This window comes from Alligator mississippiensis, chromosome 8 (genome assembly GCF_030867095.1).
Source record: "Alligator mississippiensis isolate rAllMis1 chromosome 8, rAllMis1, whole genome shotgun sequence".
Taxonomy (NCBI): Eukaryota; Metazoa; Chordata; order Crocodylia; family Alligatoridae; genus Alligator; species Alligator mississippiensis.
The window spans coordinates 12,972,110-12,987,497 of record NC_081831.1 but is presented as its reverse complement, the minus strand read 5'-3'; the positions used below and the strand labels follow the sequence as shown (position 1 = coordinate 12,987,497).

At 42.6% G+C, this 15,388-nt stretch overlaps 1 protein-coding gene across 3 annotated transcripts in view; it reads right to left on the bottom strand.

The window, feature by feature from the left end:
* Positions 1 to 10,743: 10,743 nt before the first annotated feature.
* The window catches only part of SAP30BP (SAP30 binding protein), a 54,139-nt gene continuing 49,494 nt past the window's right edge, over positions 10,744 to 15,388 (bottom strand). For 2 of the 3 annotated variants that reach the window (XM_006269245.4, XM_014601989.3), the window contains 5 exons: positions 15,257 to 15,317; positions 14,463 to 14,514; positions 14,000 to 14,058; positions 12,669 to 12,753; positions 10,744 to 11,959 (listed from right to left, as the gene is read on the bottom strand). In XM_006269245.4, the coding sequence (XP_006269307.1) occupies positions 11,778 to 11,959; positions 12,669 to 12,753; positions 14,000 to 14,058; positions 14,463 to 14,514; positions 15,257 to 15,317 (439 nt within the window). In that variant the 3' untranslated portion in view covers positions 10,744 to 11,777. Of the gene's footprint in view, positions 11,960 to 12,662; positions 12,754 to 13,999; positions 14,059 to 14,462; positions 14,515 to 15,256; positions 15,318 to 15,388 lie in introns of all 3 variants that reach the window. The other variant, XM_014601987.3, reaches the window with a different exon arrangement.

The following is a 15,388-nucleotide window of genomic DNA, read 5'->3' as shown; positions in this document are numbered from 1 at the left end:
ATAATGCAGTCAGCCTCTAGCAAACTTCCATGCCCAGGCCAGCTAAGGCTTTTCAGAGGCTTACAAAACATGGCCACATTGGGGCGGATACCCATGAAGACAGCAAAAGGCCCATCCTTGACAGCCGGTCACCCCTCTGCCAACTTGAAGTTGCAGCTAACAAAGTATGGGGGCGCTAGAACTTCTCAGCATTATGGCTGTACAGAACAAAGAAACATTTTTTTCCCCTAGCTTCACTCTAGGAAAGAGCCAAAAGATTTGTGTATAAACACCCTGGAAGTATTTCATCCGGAGGCAGACAGCAGATAGGGAAGGATTTGACATAAACAAGTAAGACCTGGCAAAGTTCTGATTCACTGACCTGATTCACTTCTGTTAAAGCCCTCTGCAACTGAATGCACCCTGAGGACAGTGTCTTTACACAGCAAACATTAGCAAACTTACGTGCAGACATCATTACCCATGAGGCTGCTAGCAACATCAGTCTCGCTCATATATCACTGAATTTATTTTGAAGCAGTAATGTGGCCTCCCAAGTCTTACTTAGAAGTGATTCTCTAGGGACAAACATAGTTCATTTCCATGAACCATTCAACCATTAATCTGTCTGTTGAGGTTGTCAGTCAGGGGGGCAATTGCTAACTATTATGAAAGGGTTTTTTTAATGTCATGCCAGCCTGCTCACTATCTGACCTTTGGATGCAGGATATCCACTGAGACAGCATGCAGGCTTCCACTGGGTCAGATCCTATCACAGGTTTCTCTTGGAGAACAGATACATTTGGGATCACAAAATCACCTTAAATTATATCATGGAATAAAATCTGAAGGGGAAATGTTTTAAATATCTTGTATTGTGGTTTTATGTTAGATCAATGATTCTCAACCTGGGTGCCCTGCACCCCAAGCCATGATGGCCTTTGCAGGGTGCAACAGGCAGAGAGGAGATAAGCAAGATAAGGTGATAAGTGCAGGCTCACTTCTCCCCCCCTCACTGTAACATAGGTTGTATCCTGCTAGCTGTTCCTCCTCCTTCTCAGCCCCTCTCCAAGCAGAAAAGCACTATAAATCAATTTGCTTTCGAAACAGGGTCCTGCTCAATTCATAGAAGTGATGGAGGGGTACCTTGAGTCTAAAGAGGTTGAGAACTACTGTACTAGACATTACACCAAAGAGAAGCCATTGACAGCCTCCCTTTACAATGCTAATCACAAATTTGCATTAGGATTACTTAATGATATAATCAAGGATCATCATAAATAAAGGAAGTAGTGTTTCAGGCCAAAATTATTCAAACTAAAATTATGCAAGTGACTACTCAGGAAGGAAAGACATTTTCTCATATGTGGCAAAGGAGAGAACTCACCCTAATCATGACCAAAATGTAGCCACTTTTAGGGTGGGTAAGTAGCTAACTGCACCACTGGCACAATACATGACAACGTGAGGAGGAGAAATTTTGGCAAAGAACCACTTGGCAAACCTCTACACTAGTTTAGAGCCCTCTGAGAAGGTGAGCATCCATAAGGAGAAGATATAGAACCTCAATGCGCAAGCTAATGTCTCTAGGAAGAAACTGGTTTTACCTGTGATGTTTGAAGGATTTAGCTGACTGTTGGTACAGTGCTACAACTCCAGGGAGTCAAGGTGCACTGATCCTGACTGCTAAGCATAGCTTTTGGTTATCTCTATCCCTCTGTGCCCTGCCAGGGTGTGTTGTCATCCTTTAAGTCTGAGTATCTTCAGTGGAGGGAACGCTGCACAATTGCTCCTCCAAGTTCACAGGTGGCAGCAATGACAAAAACTCCATTAGGTGGTAATGAAAGCCAGAGGTGGACATCTTCTGACCTACACAAAGACAAGAGAGCCTATAGGACATGGGAGCAGAACAACCAGGCAGGGAGCAAAGTGAGTACAAGGGTGGAGGGGGCTGTTGTGGAAACACACGCAGCATACTTTTAGGTCAGGTCAGCAGAAGCTTTTATTCAAAAGAAACTACAGCTGTAGGGGGGACCCCAAAGTGACATGGATTTCCCAAGCACTTGGAAGGGGTTCCCCCCCAACAGCAAAATCAGGAGGCTTATATACTTTTTAACAGTCGCTTACAGCTCACATGATCATCTATGAAATTAGCATGAAAAGTGGTTATAACATTAGTTCATTACTTCTTTGCTGTAATCAGGATGGGAACTTATGGGGGAGGCGAGGTTAGTTCACAAACCTCCTTCTTGCACCTGGAAATCAGAGTTGTACATACTTTTTGCTATCTTCAAGGCCGCGGTGAGTGAAGCAGTTGCAGAGGAGTTACAAAGAACAAACACTTTCCCCTATCTGTTCTACTGTACAGAGCCAGCAGTTCTCCACAAAGCAGTTATGTCATCTTATAACTCAAATGATCAAAGTTTAAGGCATTTATTTTTTTCTGATTCCACAGGGCTGGGCCTGATTATCTCAAGAGGTTCCTTCAAGCCCCTAACATCTATGAATCTATGAACCATGTTTGAAGAGGGATTGCCTATTTCAGCTGCCCAGTCTTTATGCTTCTAGCAGCCTCCTCTCCTTGCTGGCCATTCCACGCAAACAATGCTCTTGGAGATGCATTTCTCTGACAACTTCTGAGTGTAGCCAGGGTCAGGGGAAAAAACTATGGCTTAAATTATATATGGAAGCTAGTGGGTGGGTGGATTTTAGGTCTTCAGTAAAGACTAAAAGAAGGTCCTAGGCATAAATATGCTCCCTCCCCTTAGTCTTGAGGCTTTAAGCAAGAGAATAGGAAGCAAAGGGGTGGAGAGGAAAGAGAAAATTTGTTTCCATAAGAGTGCTTCTTTCCTGCCTAAAACAAATTCTGCAGATCACTGGGTTAATCCAGTGCCTCATACCTTAACCTACAACTAGGATGCCAATGTAGATGATCTTTCTTTTGAAGTTTCATTCTCTCATCAGCTCCAAGACCTCACATAGCTGCTGTCCTAAAGAAGTGAGATATACATTGATCAGAATGAACCCCCCCCCAGCACAGTATTTATGCTGTATGTGGACACCAGGTTCAAACTCACAGGACAAGGCATTTTCAAGGAGCCTCTGCTCTGCCATACACTAGCAGAGGAGAAGATGCCATATAAGCCTCTTGCTCCCATTAGAGTATGGTGCAAGCCATTTTAAACAAACATATACTAGGAAAATCAGCCCCTACTGGGGGCTTTGAGATTCCTCTTAAGTAGAGTATTAAATATTCAAAGAGGGCAGATAAGTCTTTCCAGAAAGAACACAAATAAACTGTTTTTAAGTGATCAGCTGTGGTGTCCTCATACCATCGAACAGTGATATTGGCACTGTATCAACATTAATGCGTCAGCAGGTGAGTCTTGGCACATGCAGTTTGCTTCATGTGAATTCTTCCTGCTACTGCAACAGGGAGTGGAGCCATGCCTTCTGCAATGACATTCTTCCTCCTGGTTGTTTCAGATCCTTTGCCTCATGCCTTCAGCTTACCCACTGGATGTTTCAATCTGCTGGCCAAAAAAGATCTCTGCTCTTCCTCTATTGATTTTTTCACTCCTCATCAATGACAAAACAGTCCTGGTGTTTGCATGGCAAAACGTATTAGAACAGCCCCTGACAAAAGATCGTTAAACCTGAACAACCAGACAGAATATTTTACCAATAAGTTGGCAGAAGGCATGGGAGGTGGGCTGAATCATCAAGAAAAGCCAGCACTAGGGCACGCGCAGAAAAAAAGAACCAACAACTGGAAATGACTCGGTCTCCAAGGCATAACTTTTCTGAACATACTTATGAAACAGAAAACTCTAGGGTCAAACCATGCCCCATGAAGTCCAGTTACCCAAAAGGACAGGCTGATCAATTCATTCATTGATCCGGTTTCTCTTTACAGACGAACATTTAATTTCTAATCATAACTGTCCTATCAGTGTCTGTATGTAGGCTCTCTCCTTAGAAGTGTCCTACTGCAAACATTTTAGCGTCCCCTCAATGAGTCAGTTTGCATGACCAGTGAGAAAATCTGCTACTGCATTAATAGCAAACATGGCAGAGGTGTTCTGAGGCTAAGCTGCCTGTAGAAAACTTGCATGGACGTTTTAAAAGGCAGCGGAAAGAAGTCGCAACAAGGAAGTCTATTTTCTTCCACTGCTGCTCTACATTACTTGAAGAAAGGGAAAGAGCCCCTTGTGCTCCAAGGGAAGGCGTGAAGTTTCGTAGCGAAATGCTAGTCGGGCAGAAGGAACTGGCTCGGAGCACACTGTTTACTGGAGAAAACAAAAGCACCAGTCTAGCCGCATCAAAAGAAAGGTACAAACATGAACAAAAGATAGAAGCTGTCAGGAATTATAGTTCATGCACACAACAATAGGGAGGAAGTCCAACGGCTCTTTAGGTTTGTGTTTAAAAGGGCAGCAGCAGTAAATGTGGGAGGCTGGGCAATGGAAAATTCTCTATTAATAAAGTTACACAGAAGAAAACACTGGGGTGAACAATGCTGGTTTATCCCACTGAGAGGGAGAAACAGGACCTCGCTGGCATCTTACGGCCCATTACCGATCCTTGATTATTAAAAGTGATTTGTCTTTATGCATGAAATAGTTTTGAAAGCCCTCCTGGGAAACATGATTCTGTCTTGGAAGAATAACAATTCTCTACCGCCCTGGGCTCACATCTAATTACACCCCAGCCTTGCTCGGTGGCCAGAACACATGCTACAAAAGGCATGTTTGCAAGAGGGCTGAGGTTTTGCTTCTTGTACAAGTGAAGGAGTAGAGACTCTAGTGGCCTGGCTGCTAAAGCAATTATTTTGGTATGGCTGGGATTTGATTGTAACATCAGTGCCATGCTGGGTCCTGCTTAGGTGGGTTTTCAGTTATTTGACATCTAAATAAATAACCTAATGATACTGGTGTTGTGTATGCAATGGAGGAAATGGCAGCAAAGACAAACTCATAGCTTTAGGCGCTAGCATTTGCTGCGGAGCTGACTAAGACTGCCTCACCTGGTTCTTCAATTAGAGGGCACACCTTGAGAACACCAAATGAAACCTAGCAACTCAACAGGATGTATCTCCAAGCAATGGCAAAGGGCAGAAGGAAAAGCAAATCAAGAATCAAACACCTTAGGGCTTGGAGGTGGGAAAACCTTCAAAAGGAGAGGTAACACGAGACAGATGTCTGCCAAGAATGACTGCATTAAGCCTGCTCGCTTTAGCTATGTCAGCAAACACCAGAAGCTTTCTGGGCTTTGACGGAGATAAACCTATTACAGAGAAAGCCAACAGAGTTAAGGACCCACAGATGGCAACACCCTTCAGGAGGAGGGAAAGAACTGGGAGGAGATTCTGACTGCATTCCAACAGCATGGCAATAGCACGCCCTTGGGAGAAGGGGATGGGTAGATGGTTATTAGCTGTTACAAGCACGAAGTCAGAAGTATGGCTCAAATGCTTGCTACGATAGCAGAGGCATTCATAACTTCTCACCCCTACTGCTACCACTTTAGATCAATCACTTCCCAGACTGGACTGATGTTCACTGCCATTTAGTAAGATCTAGTTGGTCAAAAGAAATGAGTCAGTGGTTTCAGACCAAGCCAAATTCCTAGAGGACTGGGACTTCTTTAATTAAAAGCAGTCCCACTTTATGGACACTATCAGCAGGCAGTGAGAGATGTGATGGGCCCTCAAGGTTGGACTCTCTCCCCGGTAGTTTCAAAGACTTTGTCGGAGCAATGCCTGGAAGCTGGCATTATGGCCACCTAGTAGTTGTTACTATTTTACCAGCACAAAGCCACAGCATTGTATTAGTGACACTAGTGTTACTAGCTAGAGGCACTTTCTTTATAAGCCTATTTTTTCAGGGCTTAAACTTCCCTCCTTAACCCCCCACCCCCTCCAAAACTTCTCCCACCAAAACAACAAACCAAAAACCTATTCATGACTATCCACAGGCTAAGAACTTTTTTTTTGTTTCTATTAAAATGAGGGTATTTTTGGCAAGTTGGCTACTGATTATGGGCACTGCCTTATTTCCCTCTCGTTATGTCAGCATGCAGTGCAGCACTGGATAAATCTGCTGCTTGTGATTTAGAATATCACAGACATGCCAGGTTTATTTCAAGCAATTTACACGTTGCCGCACTAACAGAATTGAGGGCTACTAATTTATGAGTTGTCCTGCTCATCCCCTTTCTTCAATGGGTGAAAATAGAAGTACTTCCAACCTGTCACAGAATCCTTGCACATCTGTATTAATGACTGATCACAACTCAGGCTTCAAGACTTCAGCAGTGACCTGCAGGAGTTGGAAGGAAAACACTCTCCCCTTTGATGTGCATTCAGCTGGAGGTATTTTATTCTTCTCCCACCTTTTATTCTACAGCATCAGATTAGCTACAGCTGGGAACATGTCACAAGATGGCATGAGTCAATGCTCTTTGGCGGTACACAGCATCCTCTTTCTAGAGGTTTCACTGGTGGGCCCTGTGCTGGGAGCTCTGAACTTAGGCAACTTCAGGGGTGGCAGAAAATCAGTGGCAGGGACTGTGGTAGAACTGCCCCTCTCTACAGCAGGAGGCACCTCTCAAAGACCCATTCCCTCAGACCTTGGTGATATTTGGTCACATTCTCTGGTTGTGACAGTTTAGATTAAAGCAGGTGGAAAAAAGGTCCATGCAATGCAAGCAAACTGATGGTCTCCTGGCTTTCAACTATTTTTTAGATATATCTGAGTTTCATAATCTGTTTCTTAAGTACAGTAGAGGAGCAGCTAGTTCAGAAGTTTTTCTTGGCCATGTGAATATAAAGAGCCAAGGGAATTGGTTGACATGGGCTTGGAATCATTACAGATGCCAGAGACATAGGGGAAGGGGAACATGGAAAGAGGAAGGGAGGGGTGGCCGGGAAGTGAGAGATGAGTAAGATATAAGTTAAACAATGATCATCAACCCCTGTGTAGTTGGTGATTCATCTCCCAAATCCTTCATTATTGACACTGGACAACTGGCAGAGTGAGAGCCTGGAAGCAGACACTGCCAACAGTGCCAAACCTCTTTCCACCGTTAAGTCCCTTTTTCCTCCTGGAAAGCCATTTCCCACTGGCTAATGGCTGCCCTGGTAGGTTATTATATTTTTTTTCAGAAAGCCAAAGAGTCTGCACAACTAGGAAAAACACTGCTGGATTAAGAGCATTGTGAAGGTGTGTATAACACATGAAAGATAACTCATTAACAGCTTTTATTAGGCATATGTATGGGAACTGCATTCCTCAAATGAATTGCTGTTTACCAAATAACTGTTAAAAGAGGTTCTGGGTTGGTCCACTAACCTGCCTCTGAGACAGCATTAGAGCTACCGAGGAGGGTATAGAACTACTTTCACTGCAGTACAGATGATTCACTTCTGTCTTATACCTAGTTGTAGTTTTTCTACCTCATTAAACATACTTCAGAGCAAAAAATGAATAGATACAGGAGTAAGGAACGTGTTGTCCACTTTCATGACACTAAGAACACTGTAGAACGGACTACACCATATGGAGACTATTAGGAGGAAGGATAGGTAGACTAGTGAGCCACTGGGCTGATCAAGTAGGGCTAAAATTTGCCAGGCATCAGGTAAAAGGACGGTCACTTGTCAGACCCATAAAAAGTCTTTTCCATTACAACAGATGTTGTTGTTTAATTGGGTTTAATTGATTCATCAGGTTAAACCTGAACTAGTCACAGATTCACAGAAGTTTAGGGCTGGAAGGGACCTTGTGAGGTCATCAGGTCCAGTCCCCCTGCTCTGGGTAGGAAAGACTGCTGGGGTCAAATAACCCCTGCAAGGTGTGCGTCCAGTCTCCTATTGAAGATCTCCAGGGTAGATGCCTGCATCACCTCTGCTGTGAGTCTATTCCAGAGTCTGGTCACACGAACTGTGAAAAAGTTTTTCCTTATATCCAGTCTGAAACCTTCTTCTAGGAGTTTATGACCGTTGCCTCTGGTTTTCCCCTGACACGCTTTGGTAAATAGTTGTTCGCCTAGCCCCTGATGCTCTCCCCGATATATTTGTAAGCTGCCACCAAATCCCCCTCAAAGTCTACTCTTTTCTAGGCTGAACAGTCCCATATCTGTCAGCCTTTCCTCATATGGTTTGCTCTTCAGGCCTCTAATCATATGAGTGGCTCTTCTCTGGACTCTTTCAAGCTTATCCACATCCTTCTTGAAGTGTGGCACCCAGAACTGGATGCAGTACTACAGCTGCAGCCTCACCAATGGCAAGGAAAGCGGGGGAAGAACTTCATTAGTTTTGTTAGAGATGCATCACTTGATGCATGCCAGCGTATTGTTTACTCTGCTAACTGTAGCATCACATTAGTGGCTCATTCACTTTATGGTCAATTATGACCCCCAGGTCCCTTTTGGATGTGGTGCTAGCTAGCATAGCACCACTAAGCCTGTAAATTTGTTGTGGATTTTTTCCTCCCCAGATGGAGCACTTCTCAGTGTTGAACAGCATCTGGTTCTGGTCTGCCCATCTAACTAAACTGTCTAGCTCTACCTGGATTATCAGCCTACCCTGATGTGTGGTCACACTTCCCCAAAGCTTAGTGCCATCAGCAAACTTTGCCTGTGTGCTTTTCACCCCCACATCCAGATCATTGATGCAGATGTTGAAAAGCACTGGCCCAAGTACCGAACCCTGAGGGACCCCACTGGCTACCTTCCGCCAGGGCAACACAGATCTGTCTATTAGTACTCTCTGGGTTCGAACCTACAGCCAGTTTCCCACCCATCTGACCACTGAATCGTTGAGCCCATAGTCCCCTAGTTTTACTTTAAGAGTCTCATGGGACACCAAGTCAAAGGCCTTCCTAAAGTCTAAGTTAATGACGTTGACCTCACCTCCCTTATCCAGGTGGCAAGTAACCTAGTCTCTACCAGGTTGTTGGTAAAGAGAGCTATAAACTGAAACGAGAAAGTTAATTCAGAAGGATCAGAAACTGCTATGTCTGGCAATTCCTGTGTCGCTGAGTATCTTGGTTGCTCACGTTCCAGTGAGAAGATATTTTAATCCCCCACTCCTCAGACTCGCAGCAACTTTGACCATCGGTTCAAAGCAAACTATTTCCAGGATGTTAAGTTCGCAGAGAAGCAGGCTTTCTTCTCAAACCTCATACCCATACTCACAGGACTGCAGTGAGCTGAAGTGTCATCTCTGGTGCTAAAGCAGCATCTTCTGTCACAGGAGAAAAATGGAGTTTAAAGTAAAATGTACATATCATTAATTCACCAAAGCTAGAGATGGAGCTATCAGCAGCCTGCCATCTGCTCTGCTTCCATTTAGTGGTACACTTTCAATCCTGCCATTCAATGTGTCTTTAGAAAAAGATTACTGGTTAGGTCTGGATTGAAGACCTCCAGGATGTGGTCGTCTTGGCCCGTGAAGGGTTTTGGACACTCACTTTAATTGGCAGCATCAGAGGATGATCTAGAAAGGGCAGTGGAGACTATTGCTTTACAGGTGCTGACTCAGCTCTGTAAGACCTGTCAAATAGCTCACACTTCCCATCTGCCACCAGGTAGCACTTTTTATTGCCCAGATGTAAATACTCTCTAAGCATACAAGCTCAACTCCCTACCACCACAAAGCAAGTCTTTTAAACCCACAGAACAGAAGATTCCAATCTAAAACTTCGCCCCCAGGGTACGGCTCCTTCACAGCATCTGCCTCTGTTCTAAACTCTAGCACTAGGTACCTAACCAGGGTACAAGTCCCACTTCCCTTATAGGCAGGGCAAATTTAACATGCTATCTGCCACAGTCAGTTAGAAGTAAGAATCCCAACAGAGCTGCTGACTTGGTTCCTTCTAGCAAGGTAAGTCAATAGCAGAGCCACATTATCACCACCATCCTATCACAACATATCTGCCATGCTAGAATCCTTCCAGCTCTGTAGTCTCCCAGACTATACAAAACCCAATATTTTAAGTATTATTTAGGCAATACATTGTCTAGAGCTTGTAAACATGAAATCCTAAAAAAAATTTACATCTGCTGATCTATTAATCTTCTTTCCATAACCCAGAGGGAATGGATGGGAGAGATTACACTGAGATAAGAATTGTCAGAGATCAACTGGAAAAAGCTGATCTATAGAACCTGAAAAAAAAAAAAAAATCAGGATCTAATGCAGTTAAAAAAAAAAAGTTCAGCTAGACCTACTGACCTCACAGAAAAGGTATTTCTCCAAACAGCTGGCGGAGTTTAAATTATTCTTCCCACCTACATCAAACAGTATTTTACTGGTTTGTTGGCTGACCCTGCACAGGTCACCCCTACTATATATTTACCTTCTTTGTGATACTCTCTCATTTGAAGATCGCTGAATGATAAGGGTTTATATGAAAGACCTAAGTGCAGGTAAAATTTAAGAGACTGGAATGACCTTGAAGGAAATGGAATTCTAGACATCTCAGCTATCAACTGCAGCAGGTTTTATACAAGCAGAGAAGTCCCCAAAAAGTGACAATCAATGTTATGTCCAAATTAGTTAAAAAAAAAAAAAAAAAAAAAAGCAGCTTGAGATTAAAGATGTTTCCATGATTTCACTTAAATCCTATGGAGAAATGTATTAAACCTTCCTTGGCAGTCTGTGCCACCAAGATAGCACAAAACCGAAGATGAGATTACGTATTTGTTTTCCACTGGTCAAGCTGAGGGCAATACAAAAACCCCACAGAATACTCCACAAGATTTCAGTTTTTTCATTTTTATAATCAAGTTTTAGCAACATGGGTAAGAAGGCTTATACAATAAAATTATCAATTGACAGCATCCTTTTTGCAACAGTGGAGGCAAGCAATAACTGCAATGCACACTTCACAGTTTGTGTCACCATCTACCACACAGATACAGACATGCCACAGCTGTTATGTCTTGATGACTTTTTGACAATCTGGTATCCAAGCTCGCTCCATGGTGATGGGACAGTTTCTCTCTGCAGCTCTCTCCAAACGGTGTATTCTGAGTTCACATCTACAGGGTAAGACATCTAGAGAGTACAGGTTCTGCATAGGAATCTCCATCTCTGTAAGAGACTAGTAAGACCGACTAGATTTCACTTTAACAAAGTTTCAATGATTTTAACGTTTGATCACAGAACTAGAAACTTACATGGGTATGCACAAAGATTACAGATGTGAGTATCACTGATGGAAAAAGGAGCCTGCATTTATACATGTAGATTGTTACTCACATCTCAGCTATGCCTGTGCGCAGAAACACTGATCAGACCTCTGCTTTGGTTTCTTTGAAGCAGAGTGAGTAAATGTTGGGGGAGGCTGAGTCACAGGGAAGCAATCTTTAAAAGACTGTCTGGGATGCAAGGGAACAACACTGGTATGTTGTCCTCCCCTGTACTTGGTTTAAACCAGACTTCCAATAGGGAGAAGAACCCCAGGCCATATCAGCATTGTTAATGCCATAAAGCTAACGTTTCCAAGCTGACATCATACACTGCTTCCCCGCAGCACAGTGACCAGTTATTCCTGAAAAGAGAAAGAGAAAGAGAAACTCCTTTTCATGAAGGTCACAGTCCCACGTGCACGCAGCTAGAACGGCTGCACGCAACCCTGCTCGCTCCCTTAATGGGAGTTGTGGTCCATTTGGGGGAAAAGAGTCTTGTCATTTTGTACTGAGGGAAGAAGAGTGATCCCCTCCCTCATTTCCAAGGACAATGCCTTCAATTAGTTCAGCCTGGAAACCCAGGTCAAAGTCCATTGCACTTGTCATTGCTTTGCTTTTTTCACTATGGTGCCAACAGCAGAGATGACTGTGGTTTTGGAGCCACTGGCACTGGTCGTTACTGTGACAACAGCAGGCAATGTTGCGGTGGTGGTGAGGATGGTGGGCTGAGCTATTGTTGTTACTGGTATGGCTGAGTCCCACTTGCTTTTCCTTTTCTGCGCATCTGTGCATTTGGTTAAAACAGAAAGATAAGTGTTACTGTTAACTCACAGTGACCTTTTAATGGCACCTTCCTCCCCACATCCTGCCTATTTCCTCACTTCTCCTCGGAGCAAAATGTCACTTTAGATCAGATGCACTAGGAAAAGCCCAAATGCAACTTTAAAACCTCGAGAGCAAAATTAAGGAATCTACACTTGACCTCTGACCTCTAGTCACGTGACAGATTCACTCGCTGCCCCAAGTATGTTTGCTTTCTGACAGAACACAACGATCCCCCCAGTGCACTAATACCAGGGTATGGGGCAAAGAACTACTTACTTGGAGATCTCATCACACTTCACATTTTAAGAGTCATTCTCCAGATTGCAACATGCTTTAAACTGCACCTTCTCTTCCCCACCTCCACTCATCTTTCCAAGGCTTTCGGGAAAGACCTGCCCTAACAGAGCCCAGCAAACACATACAGGAACACATCTCTTTAACCCTTGACAAATCTTCTACGCAAGAAAATGCCAGGTCTTTACACCAGATGATTGATCAAGCTTCTCCCTAATCTCAGTGCCTCACTTCTACCAACCCCTGACAAACCTTTTTTTCCTGCAGACAAAAAAAGACAAGGAGAAGAAAGGGAACTTTTAGGGTGTTGATGTAGCACAAGCAATTCCATAATTACAAAAAAAATACAAGTTTGAAGTACAACGTGCCTTTACCTCCAACAGCAGTGCTGGCTGTTGTGGTCGTAGTAGATGAAGCATTTGTTGTGGTACCCTTCTTAGTGCCAGTCACAAACTCAATCTAGAAAGGAGCAGGGGATAAAAGGAAAGAATAAGATGTTACCTATCTATTTATCCGTACCCTCTTACCTTATTGTAAAACTCTCCTTTAGATCCAGAAGGTTGTGAGTTATGAATACATTTATTAGACTACTTGAGTTGACAATATTATGTGGGAGATGAATATACAGCCCTGAATTCAAGCTCTCTTAAGTATATCAAGAGTTATGACCACTATGACCTGAAATATTGAGATCTTTGAGTAGATGCAGAGAATCATCACGTTTCTGTACGCTTCACAGAAATCAAGTTTTTGTTCTTAATGGATAGAACAAGGACAGGTCTTGGTCAGTGTAAACATGTTCTTACAATTGCATGTTTCTTCAAGAAAAACTAGGAAAATAAGAACTGTTCTAAAATGCATGTTCTTACACGCATGGTTGGAAGAGACTAGACCACAAAAACAGCTTAGTAACAAGAACTACAATAGCCTGTGATTATGTATGGGGATATGGTCAAAGGTGACTATTTCTGTGCAAAAAGCAGAACAAGAGATAATCAAAGAGAAATGGCTAACAATGTTAGCCATCTGATATACCAGTTGCCTGTAAAGTACTCTACAAGTGTGAAGGGGAGAGAATCTCACCAACCCTTTGGATGGGATTTCTTAAGGCCAGCCACTAATCCAAGTGTATTACTCTTGGGAAAATAAAAATCTTCCAATACGTGGGGCATGTGGATGTTCTTAGTGATTCAATTTCCTGTCATGATATTTTCAGATATAGCTAAGTTGAGATGGGTCTCAATATTTTTGGAATGTGATAACAGCAAAGTGGCAATATTAGAAAGAGAGAATAGGATCGAGTTACTCACTCACAATATGATATGGCAAGAAAATTAATCTAAATTAGGTTGTGCGACCAGGGCAAAATGTCAAGGACTATGGATATAATAGTTCTTTATCCAGTATCTTGCCTCTATTTGGAATAAAAGGGGCAGTTTTGGGTGTTCTGATTCAAGACTAGTGACAAAACTGGCAGGAACTCAAGGGAATTAATGGCCCAGAGGAACTGACCTATAAGGAAAGGCTAAAAGCTAAATCTGCACATCTTGGTGAAGGCATGATTATGGGGAGGAATAAGCAATCATCTAAAAATATTCAGCAGTCCCTGGTTCATGAAGAAAAGGAAAGCGACAGGATGAAATTTAGTAAAGAAGAAATTATGGCTAGAGATTAAACTTTGCATTTCCAGTTTCTGAATAGCTACCTTAGTGCGCTCCTTCTTAGCCTTTTCCAATTTGTCCATTTCAATCTTCTGGGCTTTGGCTAAAAAAAAAAAAAAAGAGGTCAAAAGATTCAGCAAAATCTGTAAGTCTGCAACTCTACCATATTCCCTATCTTTGAAATGAGGAATATAAAACCAGCAAAAATTGCTATAAATGTTTTACTTTCCATCAAGTAACTTTGGAAAAGTTAAAAAGTCTTTAACTTTTACTGCCACCAATTCCGAATATCAAAACAATAATTTTAAGGGAGGGGTTTTCCAAACTGACAGAACATCAAAGTCGTATATCTGTCTAATTAAAAGCAAAGCAATGCCTCATGGCAGGCATGTTCCGCCTTTCTCTTCTTTCAAATGGACGTTGGATTAAAAACAGGTGTTTAAAGTTCATCATGATCCAGTAGTAATTATGTGGTAACAGCATAGGGAGACCAGAAAGATGAATTACCTAGTGCTTCATAGTAGGAATCCTCTGACCATCCATGAGGGTCAAACATGTCCTAAAAGAAAAGTAATCTTTGGATTACTTTGGTATCTCAATAGGAAATATGTAAATGGTTCAAATATGACTAATGTGAATCTTATACAAATGCACCTCAATGAAAAGATGCTCAATGGATAAGATCACTACCACTGTTCTTGCTTCTGCTTTATATCCCAATGATCCACAGAAAAGTTGGGATAAATGACAGCGATGCTTATGGAAGCCACATGTTCTTTCGAAACGCCCTTTTTAAGCATGAATTGATAAACCCCGCTGAAGATGTTCTGGTTGAAGGAGCCAGACATACACCTGTTTGGCTTCTTTGAAAAGTCTCTACTTGTACCGTGGAACCATTAACATAACTGTTATTTTCTAGCTGACAATTCAGCAATTTGCTTTATTTGTCCTGGCTATGCCAATTCCATAACAGACAGACTGTTTCTCCCCCCAAGGTGACATTAGCTACCCAAACTTGAGCTTTATGACACGGCCCAGAGCATGGTCAGGAAATGAAGTTTTAGCTCCACCATTGCAAACCCTATGATTAGTTGCTCCAACTGTGAAATTCAAAGTTCATATAGCAAGACTTCAGCTATGAGGGCTCAGTACTGCACAAAGCATGTTGTACTTTAACTCAACTACCTTGATCAACTTTTTTCACAAGTAGTCCTGATGCAGGAAGAAATCTGCCCAAGACAGGAGACAAAAGATTTACAGACCCATCCTGATTCTCCCATTAAATCTTTCACTCAACTTACTTTTGGATAGTTTGTCCCCAGTTCATCAATTGAACAAAACTGGATCAACTTTTCATAGATGCTGAAATGGAAAAACTGCAGTTAGTTTTGCTTTCCTTGGTCATCTTCTCAAATGTGAGCATTTTGGATTTG